The sequence below is a fragment of the Melospiza georgiana genome, chromosome 1 (genome assembly GCF_028018845.1).
Source record: "Melospiza georgiana isolate bMelGeo1 chromosome 1, bMelGeo1.pri, whole genome shotgun sequence".
In the NCBI taxonomy this organism is placed as follows: domain Eukaryota; kingdom Metazoa; phylum Chordata; class Aves; order Passeriformes; family Passerellidae; genus Melospiza; species Melospiza georgiana.
This window is the reverse complement of record NC_080430.1, coordinates 42,078,637-42,103,108: the sequence shown is the minus strand read 5'-3', so window position 1 is coordinate 42,103,108 and position 24,472 is coordinate 42,078,637. Positions and strand designations below refer to the sequence as shown.

General features: G+C 40.3%; 1 protein-coding gene across 1 annotated transcript in view; it reads left to right on the top strand.

Annotated features, from left to right (window-relative positions):
• The first annotated feature begins 2,818 nt into the window (after positions 1-2,818).
• Positions 2,819-24,472, top strand: part of OSBPL10 (oxysterol binding protein like 10) — a 113,425-nt gene continuing 91,771 nt past the window's right edge. Inside the window, exon 1 of the mRNA XM_058035797.1 lies at positions 2,819-3,114. Coding sequence (XP_057891780.1) covers positions 2,819-3,114 — 296 coding nt within the window. The remainder of the gene's footprint in view (positions 3,115-24,472) is intronic.

Below are 24,472 nucleotides of genomic sequence, written 5' to 3'. Positions count from 1 at the left end.
CCCATCTCCATAAGAATGAGTTTCATGAGTAAATCATGTGAGAAAGTAGTTTCTTGTGCTTGTTTTAAACCAGTTGCCCCCATAGTTCTTGTTTCATGAGAAACGGTGAAGAATAACTTCTGTTAACCTGAATATTACTTTATACATTGGTTGTTTGTTTTTCAACTGAAAACCCTCCTCAGTGAGCTCTCTTCATATAAAAGCTGGGATTTACACTTTTCTCTTTCTACTCTGTCCTTTTTGAAAGAATATTATAAATGCAGGGTTGTATAGATACTGGCTGTACTGTGGATTTATATAGCAGCAAGCTGTTATTTCTGTTTTTCCTAATGAGCTTATCACAGCTGTTTGTTTGATTACCCTTGAACACTGACTGAGATGGAATTTTCAGAGGACTATTTAAAATGTCTCCAAGATCTCTTGCTTGAGAGGCTATAGCTAATTTATATATCATCATGCCTGCATAGTAAAAGTTATTTTCTCACCATGTGCTTTACTTTGGCTGTTGGCAAGATTAAATTTCAGGTGCCATTTTATCAGTGATTTAGTTACTACTTTGATATCCTTCTGCTATTTTTTCACATTTGATTCTAGTTTTAACTATAAGAACAAATGAAGAGATTTTTATTTAAGAAGATACTGAACAACACAGAACCCAACTCATAATAGTCGGGTTCCCAACCTACAAGAGGACTTCTTATATTACCACATCCCAGCACACCTTCCAGCAGCAGTGAACCATGTTTTATGATTTGGCAGAACTCTCTGGGGGCATAATATACTTACAGCCTGTTACCCCTTTTATTTCAGAAACCTCCTGATAAGTGCACCCTTGCTACTTGAATTTTATTGTACAGAAATGTATGGAGAGGCTTCTCTGTTCTTTTGTATGGTCACTTTCTTTTCCTGACGAATTTCTGAAGAATTGTGTTCCAATGAATTCTGTGGAAGGCAGAAAATATTACATTCACTACCTATAATGTAGAACATACACATGAAAGGTGTTGAAGTGGCTGATGTGGTGGCACAGTTTATTAAAACATTGTTCCACAATTTTGGCCCATCATTGGAACATTATGAAGACAAGTGAAGGGGTCTTATCTTTATCTCCACCAAGCAGGATCTGAGCTTGCCAAAGGAGCATTCCTTGTTCATTTAAATGTTTCCTAAAAACTCTGGTCATCAAAAGTAGAGTTGAGCCTAAGAATGAGGATTTTCATGTTTTGGTAATAGAGTTTCTTTCCATAGTGAACAATGATTTGGGAATTTTACACGAACATCTCAAGTAACAGATGCAGAAAAATAGTTACTCTAAAATATATTATCTTTGAAAATAATTAAGTTCTTAATCTTTGTCTGTTTTGCAAGAGTTGAACGTTATATGTCCAACCCATGAAGTATTAAAATTCAAGTTTCCAGACTGCAGTGCCATGAGAAGTCTAACCACCCAAAATTCAGGATCAGGTTGCCCAACATTTCAGTTACCCAACCACAACACATATGGTAGGATTTTCCAGAGAGAAAACTGGGAGAATCTAAGTTAGGATCCCTCCTCTCTGTGCTGATTTATATGGGGAATGTACATATCTGACTGTGTGTGGATTTGGATAGTTTGAGTATCTTCTGAGGTGCAGAACAGAAGGCACATGTGATACTCTACACTCAAAATATCACTAGTACAAAGGATTGTTAAAACTTTCCACAGGGTTGAAGAACAAAAGCTAGGGTTCAGTTTATACTTTGCAAGGACTCTCGAGTCTCCTCTACATTTCAGGTCTACAATTATAAACTGACAAGAGGAATAGTTACATCTCTGGTATGCTGGGAAGATACACATTGTAACATAACTGAGGCACTTGTCTAACGCAGCAAGGATGGCCGCAGAAGTGATTCGTGGGTCTGGGCTGACTGTACAGGAGCTGCTTAGCTTGTTATGGTGATATTGAGGTTACATCCTCTCCTTTCAGGAGGTGTGGACTTGTAGTATTTTTTTGTAAAGTCTGGATGAATGACATGACTCATGTGGTATGTTCATACACACTGCCTGCTGTGCTGCTGTGGGTTGAGCAAGAATATTGTGTTCCTGAGTGCTGGGCACAGCACCCAGCTCACGAGTGCGGGCACGACCGTGCTGCTGGTGTACTGTACCCCGGACAGTCCCCTCCTCGGCGGTGTCGGGGCACGGCTTGTGCAAGCGTCAGGCGCACGCTGTGTGGCTCGGGCATCCCGCTGCCCGCCGCTGTCCCGGCGCACATCCCGCCGCTCTCGGGTGAGTGCCTGTCATGTGGCGGGCGCGTCACGGGGGGCGCGGTGCGGCCGCCGGGGCCGGAGGCGGTCTCGGTGTGCGCTCTGCCCCCGCCACACGCGTGGGTCTGCACGCCCGCCCCACACCCGGCCACCGCGTCCTTCGGGGTCGCTCCCCGTGTCGCACGGCGTGTGCGTGCGTGTGCCGGGCACCATGCAGTCCGTGTGCGTGCTGTGCCTCTCCCCGTTCGCCCTGTGCCTCCGCGTGTGCGTGTGCGGCCCCCGCCCCTGCGCGGCCCCCGCCGCAGCGGCGCCCTGCCCCCGGCTCGGGCGGGCGGGTCGCCCGGGGGGGCGGCGGGCGGGACCCCGCGGAGCCTCGGGGCACGGACCGCCGCCCAGCTCCCCGCAACGCCTGGCGAGGAGGAGGCGGCGCGGCGGTTCACTCGCCCGCCGCGGCCCAGCCCCTTCTCCCCCGGGCGCCGCCCCTCTCCGCGCCGCCTGTGAGTCAGGGCTTTGCCGGGCACGGGCGGCAGCCGGGGCCGGAACGGACGGGCAGCCTCCGCCGCGGGGCTCCATGGAGAAAGCGGCGGGCGAAGGCGGCGGCAGCAACAGCAGCAGCCGCAGCAGCAGCCGCCCCACGTCGGCGGGCTCGTCCCCCTCGTCCTCCTCCGCCAGCCGCGGGCTCCCGGGCCGGGCGGCGGCCGCGGGCAGGCTGGATGGAGGCGGGGGCGGCGGCAGCAGCAGCCCCGGCTCGGCGGCGGCCAGCCCGGGGGGCGCGCAGGCGCCCGGCGGCGGCGGCAGGCGGCGGGAGCCGGTGCTGGAAGGGACGCTCAGCAAATACACGAACCTCCTGCAGGGCTGGCAGAGCAGGTAAAGCGCCGGGCCGGCCCCCGGCGGCGCTGCGGGGCCGCGTCCTCGCCCCCGGCAGCCCCCAAGATGGTGCCCGGGCAACCGGCGCTGCCGCCCGAGCCGACCCCAACCCTCGCCGGCCGCCGCGTCCCGAGGCCGGGCTCCGCTCCCCTCTGCGCCCGCTCTCCTTCCTTTTGCTGGACTTGTTTATTTCCCCGGCCGAGTTTGGCATCGGGGCGGGCGAGGACGTGGCCCGGCGCAGGGTCGGAGCGCTGGCCCCCGGCGCGGCCGCCGCAGGTGCGGGCGGGGGCAGGGGAGGGCTGAGGCTGCACATACTGCTGTCCCTGCATGACAGGGCTCCGCTTTTAAGCTCCTTTTTCTGTCAACGTTAGTATCCATCTCCTGTGAAGTTAGCTTGGATAACTCAAGAATGAAAAACTGAGAGCCTCCCAAAATAAAGGGGGAAGATGTCATGCTTGTGATTATTACTATTGTTTTTGTCGCTATGAGGTGGGGCAGCGGAAACAGTTACCTTTGCGTTCAATAAAATAACTTCTGTTGCTATGTCCTACCTGTTTGACAAGCCCTAATTTATGCTGATATGGTGACAGGCCCCGGTCCTGCAATTTGTTGGGTGTGGACAGGCTGACTTGCATCTGTGGAAGTCCCGAGGAGGGTCTGGTTTTGGTCTAGTTGTAGTGTAAAATTTTTACAGAGTTGGAGCCAGACTGTGGAGTTAATAGGGCTGTGTTGGGATCTGTTGAAAGCAAAAGAGATTTCCTGTGGTGTTTCACCTTTTGTTGTTTAACTTTGTCATCATAATGGATGGACAAAGATGGGTGTCCTAAACGCAACTTCTCAATATAAAGCAACACTGTGGTGATTTTAAAGAGAAGATGCTATAGAGAGAACAAGTATTGACTAGTTATAAAGCTCTGTACAGACCTTTCAGGAAACAAACAAAAAGACTAAAACCTGCTGTTGCTTATATTAGGTGATCACAAGCAATAAGAATGTGGGAATGGCTGGGATCTTGATGTTCTGACAGTAAATTTAAAGCATTTATAAGTGACAGAGTTGCATAAATGCCAGTGATGCTCTGGTGCTGAATTGTGTGTGGCTAAATCAGTGCTATGACTACTGCATCTGTACTTCCTGGAGAATTTCAGGAGCTGGTCTAATTCCACACACTGGAGGCCATGCGTAGGTGTACCAGCTATAAATTAAAAAGCTTGGTATGAACTGGAGACATGCATTTCCATTAAGCTTGACTGCTTCAGCAGAGACATAGACATAGGCCTTTTTTGCTGTCATTTGGTTACAGTAGTTCTGTTCTAGATGCACATTAGACTTTTATCTATTTGTTGGTTTATATGGTCCTCCTGTAGTTTTGTTTAAGAACAAACACATTTTGATACCTAAAATGTAGGACTGAAATCCATGATGCAAAATTTAAAGCTTTCTTACCCCCTTTTTTCCCCTGACACTTCCATCTCTTTTTATGGAGACAGTAGCTTCTTTTACTGTGTGTGATTTTAAGGGTTGTCATCTGAAATTGCAAAAGAGAAGTAATTGCTCATAAATCTTTGGGTCTAAAGCTGCCTGTTTTTTGTATTTGGAAACATTAAATATTTGATAAGGCTAATAGCTGGAAATAGTGTGCATAATCTGTGCATGCCCAAGAAATTTTACCTGAAAGCATGATGGAAAAAAGACAAATGTCACTTAAACAGTTCTACCACAGCACTTGGAAATTAACGATAGTTTACTTCCAGCAGTCTTTTTAAATACTGCTTTATTGTGCTTTGTCAATTGCCAGTTTTATTTTCTATAAGTCTGGCTTTTGGAGCAAGTGGTTTATCATGAGACAGCTTTTAGGATAAGTAACTTTTTTAGTTTGCTTACTTAGTCTATTCTGTTGATACGTGTCGCTGTGGTTTGGGATTTGGAATCTGATACAAGTTCTAAACAGATCAGTTGAAACTTGAGGCTCACAGAAGTTGATCTTATTATATAATGTTCAATAAATGAATAGTGATCCATGGTTTTGAGCATGGTTGTCCTTTTGGCCTTCTGTTATTCCATTTGTTATGGAATGTGTTTACTGTGAATTGGAGCTCATTCTGTAACAGTCTGTAGCTGGCACTTGCAGCGTGTTTGTTAGCAGACAAATTAGTTTTGCATTTACTTCATTTGAAAAAACACAAGATTGTTCAACTGCATGATCAATACAACCAGATGGCATGAACATAAATAAAATGGGAAAATAAAGTGAAAACTGACAGAGTTCACTTATTGTGGATTTGGAATGTTCTTCTTTAAAGCTCCTTATCCATTAGCCTGAATAATTTAAATGTAGTTAATGTTAGCTCTTGCCGTGTGCTATTGAAATTGAAAGGCTTTCCTAGGTTATCCAACACTTAGTGTGCAGAGTAGCCTTTACAAGTCTGAAGCAATTACTGTAATTTGAATTATAATAAAGTAGTGTCACTTCTGAATAAATGTTCCTTTAGCAGGCATATGCAAGATAATCTGATTGTGGATGAGGGAACTGCATATGATTACTGAAGCATAGCGCTTCATTTATAAGTATTAACTGAAGTAATTGAAGGCCTCAGAATCAGTCAATCTGGATAGCTGCATTACTTCTTATTTTGAGAATTTCCAAGTGTTTTTTGTTTTTTACTTAAGAAATACATTTGTTCTGCTCTAGCAGGTCAGGAACAACCTGATCTGGAAATTAGTGAGTTGATTCCTCACCTTTATGACAAACAGAAGGAAACGGTGGTTTTTGTTTCGTTGTTTTGAGGCAGTTTGTTGTGTGAGAAAGGTGTCAAGGGGCCTGGGCGTTAGCCGTGTCTCCACTTGAGTCTGTAACTTTCTGTGGGTTTATTCAGGTATGGATACAGGGAATGGAGCTTAATCTGAAAGAGGTTCTTTGACATACGAACACTTGTGTCTGGTCTGAGACAGTCGGGCATCTGGCTGTCTTTACTATGAAATTACAAGTAATTGTGTTCTCAATTGAAGTACTGTTACAGATAATTTCTATTGGGATTTGCTTGTTACATGTGTATGGGAGGGTAGAGCTTGTATTTTAAGCAGGAGTTATGTCGATTTGATGGGCAAATATGTCTCTGTAGTGTCATCTCATATCATGCAAGACCTATTTTTTATAAATTAATTTGAAATTGTTGAAATACTTATTGCTTGTGATGTTACTGTCCTGTCTTTTGAGTAGACTGGCAAAATGTAAAAAATCTTAAAACCCCCTTTTGCGAAGGTAACGGGAAATTCACGGTGTCTGCATCCCCCTCTCCGCTTTTTCCCTAAAAATACTTTGTGCTTGCACTTGTAGGGTTTTATCCTGCAAGCGTGTATAAAGTCCTGGGTCATCTGCATTTGGGCTGGGACTTAAATCTGGGTTTGTAACAACAATAAATGGAGCCCTGGCTGATGGATGTTGTCCCTTTTTGGAGCTGAACTGCTTTGTGTAAGTTGCTCTGTAGCCCAGGTGTTTTTTTAGACATTATTTTGGCCTACTCCTGTTTCCTCTCTCAGTTGGGAAATGTATTGTGTTACCAGCCTGCATGAATCATGCCTGACTTCTTGTGCTTGGGCAGACTTCTTTTGGGGATTAGCTGCATTCCCTGTAGGTCAACAAAAAGTGTACTTTGGGGCAGTCTGGGGATTTTTTGCACTCAGGATCTTTATCAGGCTCTCCAGTGCAGTGGTGTAATCTCTTTTCTTGTGTAGTTGCACAGAGCAGTTGCAGTTTGACTCCTGCCACAAGAGAAAAACCCTTTCTTATTACCAGTGTCCCAAGCAGGAGGTAGCTATCAGAGTTGAGTGCCACTCTAAGAGCTGATTTCACTGGCTCCCAGAGCTTGTGCTGCTCTGACTGCAACTCTTATGGGAGGGTTTTTTACATATGCTGACAAAATGTGTCAACAGTGTATTGTGCTGTAGCACAAAAATCTGTGTGGAACATTTTTATTACTATTATTTTTAAAAAATTATATGTATATTCTGGAAAAATAGATTGTGACCTAGAAGAATTGACAAAGGTATCTTCAAACATAGTAATAACCTCCCTCTCCCTCTTTCTGAATCAGCTAACTAGTCTTTCACAGGGTTTTGTGATTGACACATCTGCTTGTGGAGTTTTGGGGTAGTTAGCACCTCTGGTATCCTTAATATTCTTCAGTATAGTATATACTATATATAATACTAATATAGTATTCTTTAATGGTAGTCAAGTTGTTTGAGCAATGAATTGGGGCATTTTTCCAGTATAAAAAACCAGTATATGGTTACTGAACAATCTATATGACTGTGGTAGACCTGTATAGCTGCTGAGAGGGAAATCTGTCCTAGAGAAATAAACTGGGTTTTTTTAGTATAAAAATAAGCCACACTCCTAATAAGCCATTTTAGCCATATTAAATAGCCTAACAGTAGACTGTATCTGAGAAGGAGAAAATAGCCACACAATTAATTTAATGTTTGTGAAGTTTGCTGAAATGGGAATTTTTTGTGTTCTTACTGCAATTAGATTAACACCAATTCCTCTACTGCGTATTTTTTCATCTTAGTGTGATTCTGTGCATGTCTATCCAGGGCTTTGTGTAGTGTTGTAACACCCTCCAGGATTTATTTGCAGAGTCTGTGAACAGGGAGACTCCCTTTTAAGGAGCTGGAGATACAATATATTCTGTTTCTTCTATTGTGCTGCATCTCCTGCTTGAATTTTGGAGCCTTGCTTATAATTTGTTAGCAATTGTGTAAACCTTAAAATTGTCAAGGTGTTTTTATCCTATAGTGCTAACATTTGATTAAAAATTTTACTTGCAAAATAGATTTTACTGGAGACTGTGTTGTCCCTTCATTTGTAGAAGGAGGCAATGTGAAAAGAAAGAAACCTACTTAAACCCAACTTATTTTAGTTCTCTGGAGCAAATGATGTTTCCTGTGCTAAACACTCAGTAGCTGCATATTTTACAATATTTAAATCAAGATGTATGCCATTAGTCTTAAATAAACTTGGCATTTAAAATGCCAAAAAGTCAGTTATTAGTAAATTCTGTTTTGGATTAAGGCACTAATCTGTTTTCTTAATCCTAAAATCTATGTAGCAAAAATAATCACATTGAAATGTAGCCTTTCTTTTTTCTTCCTCTCCTTCTTTCACTTTTTGCTGCTGGAACTTTTCCCCCTTAAAAGGATCATTAATGCTCGCTTAAAAAACAAATGAAATGAAAAAGAAATAAATAAACCTTTAAAAATGTATATCCCTAGTTTCTTTGTAGGAAGATTTAAGTTTAGGTGTACCTTCTCTTTATTTAGTTACTGGCTGATTAAACCTAACTGGTTTAATGACAGGCTGGTTGATTAGTTTGAATAGCTTTTGCTGTTGCCTCTAAACCATCTCTGTTGGGAGAATGGAGAAGGCATTTCCAGCAGCAACGTCAGAGAAAGAATTTTAACAAGGTAAGAGAGAGGCTGAGAAATCCATCATTCTCTGCCCTTCAGTAGTGCTTGCAGGGAACATTTGGAAGAAGGCAACTTGGAACCTCAGGCTAGAATTGAAAAGGAGGGCCTTGTGGTTTGCATTGAGGGGGTGTGGATTCTGGTTGGAGAACTGCCATGGACATTTCTCTTGTCCCCAGGCAGGTAACCCAAGCTCTTTGTTCCTCAGCTGCTTGTATCACATGGTGCTGGGGCTGCTTATGCCTATGCAGAGGATAAATTCATATCATGGATAAGAACCTAATGCAGAAGATGCTTGATGATAATGTAGGAAAAGTCTGTTCGAAACAGATGAGACTCGGGCATTTTCACTCAGGCAGTATATTTGGGATTTGTGAGTGCACTTCAGAGCTGAGCAGCAGTCTCCTACCAGAGGGAATGAAGTGACAGTCTAAATAGAGTGTGGTCTTCCTTTCACCCAGATGTCACACTTAGCTCTCAGGCAGTGCAGAGAGGTGGCAGTTGGCACTGGCACTGAAGCAGGCACTTGCCCTTCTCTGGGTTTTGTCATCACTGGCTCATTTTGCTGCTAGCTTTTTTCAGTGGTGATTTCTGTGCTTAGCAAGGCAATGATAAGTGTGGTTAGAGGGAGCACACATGCACTTGCTGGCTCATTTATAAAGCCCCACTGATTTATGAATATGGATTTTGTTAATGTAGGAGAAGTGACAGTAGGTTAAACTAAGTAATGTGCCTGGAATAACTTTATGAGTATATAACTATTCAAAAGTTTTCCCCAGTCATTTTATATTTGAAACCAGTTGTTCAGTAAGAGTCTATTTGGTCCTTAGATTCACTTAATACTCTTTGTTCTTTATTATATATTTAAAAGACTGAACTTTCTAAGTGAAAAAGTTGCTAAAAATTGCCATGATAATGGCTATTTAATGTACAACTATATTTGTTAAATATGTATTAAAATGAATGATGAAACAAAAATAGTGAACTTGGTTCATTGAAAAATGCAGTTTGTTTCCATGTAATAAACTAATGCAACTGTTTTTACAAGTATCTTGACACTATGCTTTAGATCTTGGAGGGTTTTGTGGATATCTTCCTGAGATGTTTGATTACTTTTTGGAATGCAATCCAGAGAGACAAAGTTTTCTTAGTACTTAACTGTTGCATATAAAAGCGTTGCTGTAAATGCTGTCTAAATGCTGCTGCTATCTGTCCAAGATAGCATTTAATTTGTAGGTAATTTAAAGCTGAAGGTAGAGATTCTTTACTACTCAGTTGTATAGCGCAAGCCATAGTATTTGCCATGGTTTCTGTTGCATCTAGGCTTGTGTTTCTCTTTGGATATTGATCTGGGGATTTATCTTCTGGTGATAAAGGAGGATTCTTCATCACAGCCATGGGAACAATTAGCCCAGAGTTAATTACTACTTACACACTAAGTACAACAGGCAGTTTTTTATCAGCCATTAACTCTTCACTGAAGCTCATGATGCTGGACTGAAGATACCTTGTATCATATTTGGGCTCTACATTCATTATTTTTGGGCAGACTAAGTGGTTATCTTTTGTCTGAGTTTGGAGTATGTAGACCAATGGAGTTTTCTTGCTGCTCTTCCAGTCACTCAGTTACAGTCCCAGTCACAAGTCAGCTCTCCCAGTAACTGCAGTAATTTATGATAGTCCTGATGGTTATTCAGTGTTTCAAAGTTTTTTTTTACATGGGACACCAGAACTGTGTACGCATTCAGTTGTAGTTGCACTTGGGATCAAATACAAGGATAATGCTTTCTGTTTGCTCCAACTCAATATTTATTCCCTGCTTAACAAGTTCAAGGACCATTAGCTTTTTTGATCTTTTGTTGGTTATTTTTTAAAAATTAGGTGGTTAGTTTTGCCTCTTAAGTTTTATTGTTAGTCTGATTACAGGCAACACTGAGACCTCATGTTCCCTGGTGCTGCTTGGGTTCTCCTGACAGATATCTCCATACCCACACTCGTGCTATTTTCTATTTACTGAAGCTGCAGCATCCTGGTGCTTGTTATGCCATTTTCTCCTGGTATCCAGTACACTACTTGATCCAGGAACATATGGTATAGTACTACTCAAGTGAGTGCCAGAAGTGTCAGAATGATGGGTAGCACTTCACTACCCTTTTTTTGTTTGTCTGGGAAGGTGTTGGGGAGGATTGCTGTGGGAGCTGTCAACCTGCAGACTGCTCTCTCCACAGTTAGCATGTCCTTGCATATCCCCAGTGATCTTTCTTGGGCTTTCTCATGGTGCATGCAGGCCCTGTTTTTTGAGGGGGGAAAATAGCAGTTAATATTTGTTTAGGAAGACAATAATTTTAAAATAGAGTTGAGGAAAGTTATTATTAGTTGGAAGAATTATTTGACCAAAATAATCAGTAGGTTTTCCTTACCCTGAATTTTTATGAGTCATTTCTTTTCCAGGTGAATCCTGTATCTTGTAATTATGACTTTTTTTGTCACTAGATATATAATTTTATTTTGACAGTATTGGAAAGCATGATGTTGGCTGATGATAGCCTATTTTCATATCATCAGCAATCTTTATGGAAATTTTTCCTCCCATGTAGGTCATTGCTAAGCACTCCAAAGCCAAGTACTGATTGCCAGAATACCCTATTAGAAATACATTCACTCAAATAACCTCATTTAGTTATATTTTGAGGCTAACTCCCATCTTTTGACTGTTTTTCAGTGTATTTAATGTGTAATTTTCCATGGTTTGGGTGCTTTCCCATTGTTTTTGATGAAGAGCATCTGGATGCACCAAGTATTGATGAACCTTAACCTTTTTTTGTCATTCACTACATGCGTGGTGTAACCTAACAGTTTTGTTGGTGGTGTTTTTTTGTTAAAATTGCAGTGAGATGTGGAGTATGAGTCTTCAAAATAAAAGACAGGGATGTGTAGTACTAATTGCTAAATGCTTGGTGCTTGTTTAGGACCTTCCTGCAGGCTAAGTGTGATTGCTGTTGGATATCAGCATTTGTAGGTTCCTGAAGAAGTCCTTGACTGAAAAGATCTTAGGCTGTCAGTTGGGTGGTTCTAAGTTGAAATATCTAAATTACTATTTTTTATTGTGGTTTTCAGTAAGTTACTACTACAAGTTCATGTATCAAGTACATATTTCTCAGTGACTGAGGAAATGGCTTTTTTCAACTGCACAGCCTTTCGGGGGTTATCTGTTACAGGGCTAAGGGCTGTGCCTTGTATAGTGTGCCTCCAGTCTGGATTACAAGATTTTTTATGCAATAAATTGATGTTTATTTGATTTGCTTGAGAATGGACTTGAAACACAGTCAAGAATAGTGGTGAGGCAGGAAGTACATAAATGTAGGGTGGGGCTGTGTGTTGATAGAGCTTCAGTGTTTATCTTACATACAGAATTGTGAACCACACTCCACTTGCAGCTGCGTTGGATGCTACATCTTTCATTGAGGTAGGGCACACACACTGTGAGAAAATCTGCACGCTGCAGTCAGAGTAGTGTTTTTAACCTCAGCTGGAGAAAGGTGTGTGTGTTTTTCCAGCCTTGGAATATGGAGGAACTCTTCCCAATAAAAGAAGACTTGTTTAAGCAAATGCAGGCAAGACCAGGCATTCTGTTATTTGTGTGCTTGAATTTATTAAATAAAAAAAAAAAAAAAGAGGAGGGAAGAAGAGAGGAAAAGGTCATTTTCTTCTCTGTTGCCATTATTTGGAGTTGTGTCAAGTTTCTGTGTAGTGCTTTTATCATGGTGATAGGAGGAAAATAATGAACTTAATAATGAAGAAGATCCCAAGGTGTAGGCAAATTAACTTTATCCCAGCCCAAACCAGCACAGTGGAGGAGCAAACAGGCTATTTACTGCTGCAAACATCAAGCATTTGGCATTTTTGGTTGGTTGGTTTGGTTTTGGTGTTTTTATTTTGGTTGTTTTTTTAGCTGAAAGGTTTGCCTTCCACATCATAAAGGGTAGTGTGGGTTTTGTCTCTACTTTCTTTGCTTCTCTGCTTTTCTCCTGTTTTATCTTACCAACTTAGTGAGCTTTGTTTTACATTGTGTTAGTGTGTGAAATTCATCCTATTTTTATTATGTGAGTAGAAGAAAGGGATAGTTTGGCAATAGAACAAGGGAAGAAAGAAAAGAGTAGAATGGCTGGAGAGTTTTAGAAAAGAGGTTAAAGCATTTGGAGGATGATGAAGGCAAAGCACACTGTAGTGACAGGACGAGAGGAAAGAGTTTCACACTGAAAGAGGACAGGTTTAGATGAGATGTTGGGAAGAAATTCTTTACTGTGAGAGTGGCAAGGCACTGGCACAGGTTACCCAGGGAAGTTGTGGATGCCTCATCCCTGGAAATGTTCAAGGCCAGGCTGGATGGGGCTTTGAACAACCTGCTCTAGTGAAAGGTGTCCCCCACAATGGCAGGGGGGTTGGAACTGGATGATCTTTAAGGTCCCTTCCAACCCAAATCATTCTCTGATTCTGTGTAAGGGAAGAAACAGGGCTGAGACAGAAGTAGATGCTCAGCTGAGGACAGCACAAGGCTAGACCTTTACTTCTTTAAAAATAAAGTCGGAAAGTTGTATAACATGAATTCAGAATGAAGTCTTGAAAACCCAGGTGAGAGAATTTGCTCTTATTTATACATTTTAATACTGCCATTAAGAATGGCACACAAGAAGTAGTGAGGAAAGTAGTGTTTTTTAAATTGCAGAGTGTGTAGTGAGGATTTTTCTGATTTTGCTTTCTTCCCTTTGCCACCTCCATAGCAGAGCTAATTTCAGATAAGTAGAGGACTGATGTGAATAGCAGTCAGAAGAAGCTGCTGACAGTATCCACCTGGATATATATTAACGTGCCAGACTTACCTTTGCCCTTTTAAACACGGTATTGATTATGTGGGAATTCAGGCATCTGTGATGATTATTTTCTTGCTAAAGGTTATAAGTATTGTTTTTTTCATTTTTGATTGGAACACTGATGATCTGGATTTTTGGGGAACAGTATTTCTAGAAATATCTATATATTATATTATATGTGTGTACAAAGCAGCAGCCTAATGTATAAAGGTCTTCAGAAATCATTTTTGCTTACCAATCTAAATACTCTTTCTTCAGAAGGATCAAGGCTAATGCTCTGCATATCTTGCAACATGTTAATGAAACCACCCTCTTATGGGTTCTGTGAACTGCATACATAGGTTTCTAAGAGGCAGTGTTGACAAGATATTTGTTAAAGATTGCTGCATGTCAGCTGACAGGATAAACACCAAACATGGAAAATTAAACTTCTCATTTCAGCCAATGATTTCTGCAAAGCTTTGTTTGAGCAAGCTGGGTGCAGAAGAGCTGGAAGGAAACTAGCATGCTGATCTTGTTATCAAGATTCTTACTTTGTATATTGTATTTTCTCCCATATGATGTGTAAAGAAAATGCTGCATCGAATATGTTCATTCTTCCCAACTGAGACCTTTTTACATTGTGGATAAAAAGAAAAATTTCAAATGCTAGGAAGAATGAACAGAAGGGAAGACATAAAATTGAGGACTTAAGAAATTGCCAAAGTAAGACCTTACCTTGCCTTTGCTTTTTTTTCTTCTGTGTTCCTCTCCCTAAATATAAGAAGTATATGCATTTCACAGAAATGGCATTAATATAACATAGGTGAGTTCTCAGCCCCTTGTATATGGCAGTGAAATGAATATTTCTTGTTCAACAGGTTTTGCAAGTGAAATAATATTTTCAGTGTAACTTACAGTTGGGAGAAATGCCAACATTCATGTGGTTCAAGTTTGAGAATCTAGATGTTAAATTATCTGCATTTTGAAAGTGAAAATAACAGCTCCTATAACCAGCGCAGTAAAAAACAGAACAAATTTAAAACCAGATGTTTTATTCCATCAACTTGCACAAAAATTATTGTTGAAATAGATGTATTCAGAAGCAGTTTGCCTGCTAGAAAGTATCTGGTATTTTATGTATTCACTTAGAATGTGTGATAATACTTTGTGTCTAGAACAGCTATAGAGAATATACCCTCAATTAATTATATAAGAAGTACAGAGTGGAATGGAGGAATGCAGAACTGGCTTGAGGACTGGTGTCTCCTGGCATCAGGTATGTATCTTTTTCTCCTGGAAATGACCTCTAAAATTTTTCCCTTTTGCTGGTTTCCCTTTTGCTGGTGGTAATCAGATTTTATTACTATGAATACCTTGCACATAAATTACATGAGTAATGTAGATATGTCCACAAGCCAAAAATAGCTAAATGAATGTGAGGCAGGTATCAGAAAGCCAGATTCTTGAATACAGGAGCTTTGTATAGGTATTATAACTGGTGACCTAGACTGATGAAGATAAGTACTCTTCTAATAAAAGGTGTTTCAAACTATTTCTTGTTCTGTTTTATTAGAAATGGTAAAGGAAAAAAAACTTGCACCCATGAGCTTACGTTTTTGTCGGTATTGCAGTGCATTGCTCAATAAAAATAAAATACTTAATAAAACTGGTTTGTAGCACAACTGTTCTATTCTTTAAACTTTTAACACCATATTTTGGGGTGATAGTGTTTTCTTAAGAAACCCAAAGGTTTTTTTTTAAAGTTTTTATATTTCATCTGAAAATACCACAGGTCCTTCACAAAATTTGAAGCATCAGATGTGATGCTTAACATTCCTGAGGTTAGAGTAAGAAATGCTGGATCTCTAACTGACCACATCTTTCCTCATTAAACGATTGCTAGATTATAAATATATAGTGTTTTTCTTTTCCTGGTGTAATGGCGAGGTCTAAAAATGACTCTCATTGATTGATTGCAAGATGGTTTTCAAATCTAAACATTAATTTTTTAGTTTACAGGAAGGTTATTATTTCTTGAGGTTTTTTATTTCTTGATGTTTTTAGCTGCAGTCTAGAAAGTAACAGTGAGGAGTTTCTATCTCCTGGCAATGATTCTTGCTGAGGACAGGGCATTGCAAAGCAAGGATGAACTCTGAAGGTCTGGCAGAGAAGTCGGTGAACTGCGATACAACCTCAGTAGAACTCTGCTGACTCAAGGCAGCTAATTGAAAATGTATACAATAATATCCATGGATAGGATGTGGTTATGCTTCGAACCTCATTGCATTGCATTATTGTAATACAGTACAGTCAGTATCTTTCTTTGACAGGATCTTATTCTTAAAAAGTTGACTTCAACAAAGTCGCTTCTGAATATTGTAAAGATGTCAAATTGAAATCTAATGGACCTGAAAACAAACTAGGAGTAGTCTAGAATATATTTGAAACTTTTTCTGTCATTTAAAAACATAAATGAAGTGCTTACCAGTTCTTAACATAACATGTACTGAGAAAAAAAAGAAGAATCTTACATAGTATGGCAATCTTTATTAATACAGTTACTTCCTTTTGTAGATCACTATGTAAAATTCAATTAAAAAAAATTAACTGTGTAATCATGCTATACTTCTCTACCTACCCTTCTGTTGCCAGTACCTGTGTTCTCTTTTGTTTTTTTCAAGCTGTTTTGAACATCCTGAGTCCTGTCTGTGATTCCATATTCTGTTTGTAAAAACTACATTTATAATTGAGGCTGATGCAAGTCCTGTCCAGTTAAGTCTGTGTATACATTTAATACTTACCAGGCATCGTGCAGTGTATCTGCAATTGTTCCCCACCCAGTATGGAATGCACTTTACTGTGCCAAGTGAAGTCATCATCAGGGAGATAGTACAAGGGATCTGGAGGCTGCTGATAAAATGTGTAGTTCATATTTTTCTTTTCTGTTCCTTCTTTTCTCTCTGGGAGGCCACTTTAATCCAAACATGCTATTGAGGTTTATTTCAGAATTATCTCTTCTCCTCCCAAGTCCCAAATTGCACTGGTTAGGGGAAAATGGATAATTTTCCCTAGAAGTGAAAGCTGGGGCACCTGCTCTGGGAGTAGTTCTGTCTAGTTGGGTCTCTGCTCCTGGATGAGAAAAACACATCCAGAGACTGGAACACCAGAAACTTCTAATTCCTTGTTTTTCTTCTGTCATTAAATATCTTGCTAACAGGACTGCCAGTTTTCCCCCCAGTTGTTACACGTTGATAGTAAAAACCCTAGTGAAAATGTAATTATGCTGGGAAAAGCTCTGGTGCACTTATCCTTCTTTTCTAATTAAGATACTAATTTAGAGTTGATAGTCATAGGAAGCTGTGAGAACAGCCAGGATGTTAAAGCAGAGCTCACAAACGTGAGGATGGGTTGCAGTGAGCAGTTGATAGATAACCTGTGGGCTGTGACAGCCACCTTCAGCTGCTGTGTCCTTGCCAGGGGGTCAGGGGCTCAAACTGCTAATTTGGTTCTGCAGCTTTCCTGTGCTTTCCCAGCCTTTATGCCCATGCCCTGTGCTGCTTAGGGGGTGTGGGTGGGTGATGCCCACATTCCCCATGCTCAGGAGTGTTTTGCTGTGGTGGTTTGTGCCGGCTGTTCTGGCGCGCTCAGCACTGCCTGGCCTGGGGTGCATCTGTGCCTCTGAGCTCACTGCTGAGAGCTTTCAGCTGTACTGAGCTGATTCACAGCCCCTGGGCCCAAAGGGTAGATGGCAGGCATGGCATGGCTTGCTTCATTCAGTGCTTTAAATGCTGTTGGCCAAAGGAAATCCTGTGACAGATACTGTAGTTTTGCTGTGCTCTGAACCAAAAGGCTGGCAGATTATTCAAATGTATCTCAGGGTTTCCTGTAGCACACTGTGCTCCTGTCTGTGAGGGAGAAGTATTGGAAGTGTCTCCCTGGGCTTTGACTCCTTTTTTAGAGGGGTCAGATGGCTGTGAAAACTGGTGGGAGGCTTAGGTGGCTGCTCCTTGGGCATGGGGTTTCTAGTGGGAATCCCTGAGTTGAGAGATGAGCTGCAGAAAATAGCTGGGCTGTCTAAGCAGACTGGAGCAGCTTACAACTGCTCATCACTTAGGTTCTTATCTTTCCTCTATGCTAGTTTTTAAATGGAGGAATTAAAGCCTTGAGGAGAAGAGCTGAGCAGCTGCCAGCTGCAGTCTTGCTCCTTGAGCTGAACAAACAGGTTGGCAGTGCAATATTAAGCTTTTCTGCAGGATCAGATAAATTATATTAATCTCTCTGTCCTCCTTTCCATGTTCTGAGGATCTCTCTCTTTCCCATTTATTTGATCTTGCTTTTTGATACTGTGACAGCAAGTATGGGGGGAGTAGTGCTATAGGAGATGGACTGAGGAGAAGAAAACATTTGAAAGTAAGGAGATCAGATACGAAAATATTACAGGTGCTAAAAATTAGAGGTAGATGAGCTGTGACCTTAGGTTCCAGAGAGGTGGCTAATGACATGATGCTTTTTGTAGGTTTTATTCCCCCTAAAAATTGATTTTTCGAAAGTGGCACTTGAACAGATTGAGCACAAGAGGCGGAAATGGGTGTCTCCACTGAGGGAGCTGGAAAGCTTAGTGGAACTGTCTCTGGTAATAGAGAAAGCAGCTGGTATAGGCAAAAATATGGTGCAGTTTCTCACAGATATTTTTTACTTGTGATGGTGTCAGGACACCAGGAACAGATGTCTGAGAGACTGAAAATACCTACTCTGAACTCTCATGTTGAGTTTTATCTTTCATTGAATAATTCCCTCAACTGGATTTAATTATTAGAATGCTGAATTGCCTACTTTTTAACAGAAAATGAATAGAATTATAAAATTAACTTGGTTCTGGAAATGTGAAAACGATTTCTGTTCTGGCTATTTATTTATTTATTACCTCTGTTTGTTTTGTGCTTACATTCTGGTTTGCTGGTGGTGTTTTCTTCTGTTAGGTACTTGGATTCTTGGATGGATCTCTTCTGTTTAAAGGAGTATTTTACACTTGTGAGTTGGTTACTGCAGTCCCCTTGTACCTCCTTTCCGTACACGTGCCAGCAGTGGGTTCAAAGGTTCACTTAAATTGTGTCCTGGTTATACTGTTGAAGGAAAAAAAATCAAACTACCTTTTGTCTTTTCCTTCACAGAAAATGTTCAGCTTCTTGAAATCCCTGCCATAGAATTTTTTTCCTGAAATTCTTTTTGTGTGTTATCTGCTTTTTCATTCTTTCCAATACTGCATAGGAGGCAAGCTGGCTACTGCAGCTCTAACAGCAAGCATGAGGTTTACTCTTAGAGGAGTTTAAGAATTTGCCTAAAAGTGTTGCTGGTGTTTTAGTCTGCTGTTAAGTCTTTCCTCCAACTAATTTGTGGGTGTTTTCGTGTTTGATTGTGGTTTTTTGGTTTTTTGTGTGTGGTTTGTTTTGTTTTGGTTATTTTTTTTTTGGTTTTTTTTTTTTTTTTTTACACTGTTCTTTTATCATGCTGTCTGCTTCTCAGTGCTCAAAATGAAATGAAAAGCAGAGAAAGGTACCTTGTCAAATGCTGCAGTGCAGGATCAGTGTGAGTACTGAGGAGTGTGGTGAAGGCAGGTAGTAGGGTACCAAAGAGCACTGCAGAGCAGGGGTCACCTTCAAATGTCAAATCTCTGGTAAGAAAGAGACTTAACAGCTTGTGCTCCATAAAGTGAATGAATGCTGCTTTACAATGTTTTATTTTGAGAAATAGTAAGTTTTTGAAATGGCTGTTAAAAACAATGCATCTCTCTGTAGTTTGAATTTTCAGTTGAAATGCTTCTTTTTGGACTTCTCCCCATTCTCTTTTTTTGTTTTCTACCCTACCCTTTTTACCCTACCCTTTTTTTAATTGAGCATTTCTGATTATAATCTGGATATTTCAGATACAGTGAGCAAGAGGAGGTTTTTTTTGGGGGTTGAAGGAAGAAGTGGAAATAAATCATATGTTGTCTGTTTGTGGTGTCAGGTAAGAGAAACCATCAGCTAAGGAGCAACATCTATTAAGACTATTTGCAAACAGTTGATAACATTTGATAAGCTAAAAAAGGCTACAGACAAGTGGAGAAGTAGAGAAGTACTTAACACACCATTGATTTTTTAATCATAATTAGGGACAAGGAAAAAAGCTGGATGGAAGAAGTCTTTAAACCACACTTGCAGGAAAGACATTGAAATAAATTCTAGGTCATTACTGAAGAGAACTTAGTGTGGTTGAGTAATTTTACTTGCTTCTTTTTTTTAAAGCTGTGGACTTCTGGTAACTGAAGGGAAACATACAGCTTATGTCTGCTAGTTGAGGAAATGGTTATGCTATAGTAACTTTCCTTCTTCCAAATCTCCCTGTAGCATTTCATTACTATAATTGTGGAGTTTTGTGAAAAAGTTTGAAATGTAACCTAAATGTTCAGGCACTAAAAGTAAGATTTGGGGTTTCAGCTGTTACTAGAACCATTAAACTTCAAGTCTAATAGATATCTCACAACTTGATGTTACTTCTGTCATGTGGAAAAAAGCCTGATGTTCTGCTATATTTAAGCAAGGTTTTTACCTTTACCTAAAGGGGAGAGCACGAGCCTGACCTGAGAGACTATAAACACCTGAAGCTGAACTAGAAGTAGACTCTAAGAGATGTTTTATTTGTCTCATTAAGTTAGTTCATTGTTCCATAGTTTTATCTTTTCCAGGCTGTTCATTCTGCCTTATGCCACTGATAAGCAGAGACATTGTCAGCATGTTTAAAATAATTTGATTTTGCTATAATATTGTCATTAGTGGCCTAATTTCTTCAACACCCATGTACTATTTTATTTCAAAAGGGAAGAATTTAAACTTTCCTTTTGAAGCTGTTGGTTCATAGCTGTTCATAGCTCAAAAGTTCATAGTTTCAGTTATGACAAAGGAGTTATTTTTGTGTGGGAGGGTGGATTAGATCAGAAATTCCCAAATTGTTTTTAATAGTAGCGTGATCGGAACCATAGGAATGACAGCAGAAATTGTTAAGCTTTAAAAATGTTACTAGTGAGTTTGACCTTTGCAGAACAGACTGATTGCTTTTGTATTAAGAATGGCATCAAAGTTTATTTGAAAGTACCTGCCAGCTGATCAGCCACTATGTCTCTTCTCAGTCATTCAGTAAGATGCAACAAGAGATTTGACAGAAACATATGTAGTGTAATGTAGGAGGCTCCTGAAAAAAGGAGTTTTGTAATTTTAAAATGTGAGCACAGCAGAAATTATTTTGGCAGGACTGAGTGGTGTAAATTGTTCTTACTATCAGGTTTTTTGACTAAGATTCTTAGTGAAGTAGTTGTTATTGTGGGGCAGGCTCTGTTTTCAGCCTGGGAAAAAGTAGTTGCACATAATTGAGTAAAAGCTTTCTTGCCAGGAGTTTTGGGTAGTTGAAAGTTGGTAATGGGGCAGCAAGTGAGTTTCTCTGTGCTGTCAAGTCAGGGCTGCTCTGTACAATCACAAATGCATGTGACCTTGTTGTGGGTGAGTAGAATATGCACCTCATTCAAAAGAGAGAAGCAGCAATATGTTTAACTGAGGCAAAATAATAAATTGACAGAGTTAAATGAATTTGATGGAATTAAAAAAGGTTTGGCAATGGTTTGACAAGGTTCAATAAGCTTGATGGCAAATTTCATCTTATTAATTACTGAATGGAAGAAATATACACAGGAAAGTTGAAATAGAATCAAGTTGGAATGATTGACATGTAGACCAGAGATGCAAAGAGAAATGAGGACCCTCATGTTATGTCACAGCATTCAGAGAGAACCCCTTTGCTTTCTTAACTCCTTATGGAGAATATGTGGAGCTGGATCCAATCTTGGTCTCAGACTTGGACAAAAATTGATCTGTAATGGAATTATCTGTACAGTATCTATAATAATATTAGGCAGCTATGTGACTTGGCAATGTTTCATTACAGTTAACTCAGCATGCTATCATTCTGTCTCCAAGAATCTGTCACACGTAAGGGATGTCTCTGCTTTGTGTAAGGACAGATCTCTTGGTCAAGTAAGGAATCTTAAACCTTGAGAGGCATCCCTGCTCAAGGGGAGAGGGACAGCTTCAGTTGGATCCATCCTCATAGGAATATTTATGCAGTGAAGTTGTTGGCTGCTTGGCAATAGTCTAAACCAGATGGGTGTCTTCATTTTAGCTGTTGTTATGTACTTTGATTCTTTGCATTTTTGGTTTTTGATCCACCTTCAGAAATACTTTTCCCGAGGCACCTTCACTCACTCATACCTGAGCCAGGAGCTTTCCAGCTCACAGGTTCACCACCGGGCATGAGACCTGTGGCTACTTAGTTAGCCTGTACCAAATTACGGCCTGGGATCAAGTATCCACACAGACCTACAGCTGAAAATACTGACAATACAATGGTTTCCATGTGATTTTGTAGTTGCAGAGGAATTGTGGTTGGTTTTTTTTTTATTTCCTTCCCTGCTGTATGCATGACTCTGCAAGGTTTCACTTCTACCCAAAGACTGACCTGGCTGTGTTATTCTGAATCCAGCTCTCATTCCTGGGTTGGTGCTGTCCTGGGATGTGTTGCTGTGGGCTGCTGCTGGGCAGTGATGGGGACAGAGCAGGGAAGGTGACAGAGCAGGAGCTCTGCATGACATCAGATAGGAGAGGCTGGTTCAGCTAAACTAGGTTTTTAAAGAGCAAGCCAGTAATTTTTCCTTGAGGAGGGAGAGAGAGAATTTACAACTGATTTCACTTGTGCTTTTTCACTTTGCCCAATTATGTGATGTAACACTTCATTGAGATTTTTGAGGAATGGTTGCTGTTTATTTTGCACCATTGCTGTGGACTGTGGTGTAAACATGTTTCAGCCTAAATTAAGTGTTTGGAGTTTGGAGATATAAGTTGGACTCATATCTTAAGTTTAACTTTCTTTTTCACCCCTTCATTTTAGTTATATTGAGAAATACCAAATCTACTTCACGTATTTTCTTCAGTAAAGTAGTTTTGGAATGGAATTGTTCACCTAGAATGGAAGCAATGATAAGAGGATGTCTGTGCTGATTTCCTAAGTCTTCATCCATGGAGATTATAGAAAATGTAAATAAGATTAAATATAGTTTTTGAAAGGGTTTTAGTTTCCAGGGGAGTGTCACATTCTTTAGAATTTCATATCAGTAACTTGAACAGAATTAAATAGCTCTGAAATTGGTGGGAAGTAGCAAAAGCCCTCAATTTTCACTAACCTAATAATTAGCCTAATGTACATATAATCTGGTGCAGAAGAGTGTTTTGCTCTGAATGGTGGTTGGAAGTCTAGCTATTGAAGTGCTTTTTTAGACTGCAGTGTCAAATGATTCTTCAGATTTCTGTTTATTTAGCTTTAGGTAGATTTAATGAAAACCTTTTGGCACATGCCATTGCCAAACTGTTCTGCTTGTCTGCTCCTTCATCCCTCCACTTCATTGCCTCTCTAGATTGTTTCTTGCTCGTTGGCAGCAGAGTGGTTGTAGTAAAACTGATGTTCTGTCTCAATGAATCATGACATGTGACTGTTCTAATTAATTTTCAGCAACATGTTTCTGTTGAAAACTTGTAGGTTGGTGACATCTTTTTATTAAGACTGTTTATGAATCCTATCTAAACCTTATATTTCATGTTCAAAAATAAAAAATGAGGGCAAAGAGAAGTAATGGTGAAGATAGTTCAATGATTTAGCTATTTAGTTCAATAATTACTATGTACAAAATAGTGCAGTTAGAATAGAATTTTTAGTAGAGTTGCATGTCTTTCCTCTGAGGTTTTGCATTGTGTGTAAAAGCAACCTTGGTTTCCAGTAAGCAGTAAAAATGAATTTGAAAGAACTCCAATGGCCATTTTGCTTGCATTGACATTAAGTCCTTTTTATTTATGTGCAGGTCAACTCCCTGAAGATTCCAAACTTAGCACTACAGGCTGTTATTGTTGAGTATGGGACTATATTTACCTGTGAGGAACATTAGAGTTTACCTACATAGATAATTTCCCTGGCTTTTAACGCTGAGGCCAAATAGTTAGGGCTGAGATAACAGACTCCTTTTGTCTCTGTAATTGGCTTAAGACACAACTTGAATGATACTCCTAATTTCTGTACTCTCATTGTTAAATTGAACAAACAGCAGTACTTGAAAGTAGCTGAACTACTCGGCAGCTACTCTAATTGAAGCTAGAGTAGTCTTGTAATTTGAGCTACTTCTATTTGCAGTCTTTGCTGTCTGTTTTGTGTCCTGATTACCTGAATAGTTTGCTTGATATTCATGCCTGGAGGTGTTAGGCCATCTCCTGGTTTGTCATCCTGTCCTTGTCTCCTTCTCAGTGTCAGCATTTGTGCTGTTGTCCAGTCACTCCTTGTGCCTTTATTGTTTGTTTCATAAATATTTCAGTCCCTAAAAGTATTTTATCTCCAGGTGAAATCCTAACTAACATCGGGTCTGGCATAAAAAGTTGGGGTCATGCAGGATTTTTGTAGCTGAGTGCTTTTCTATATACAGTCTGTCATTTTTGGCAGCAGAAGAGAGCTCCAAAAATCTACAGATGTATTAAGGTGCTTCTCCTAGATGGGACATAATATTCAATAACAGTAGTTGTTGGAGAAGAGAGGGGGCGAGTTGGGAGGTGCAAGTCAGGGGAACATAAACCAACTTCACCTCTGCAATAAGGGTTCAATTCATCACTGGTACGTCATGAGAGGGAAGTGATAATAAAGCTTAGGATCAGTGGAAGATAGTGTGTGTTGGACACAGGGTGTGTGACTCTGTGAGGTTTTACTGCTTCCTTCATGCATTTTATGACCTGCTAGTAAAGTAGTTCAGAGGGCAAGCTCTAGTTGCTGAGGTGAAGGAGAGGGTTGTAGGTATATTTCAACCGAATATAAGTTTTCTGTTCAACAGCCTTTTTCAGGGGTGTTTGTGTTTGGGATTGCTAAAATTCAGTACCTGCAAATTGTAGAGAAATTGGATTACAGATGATAGTATTCTG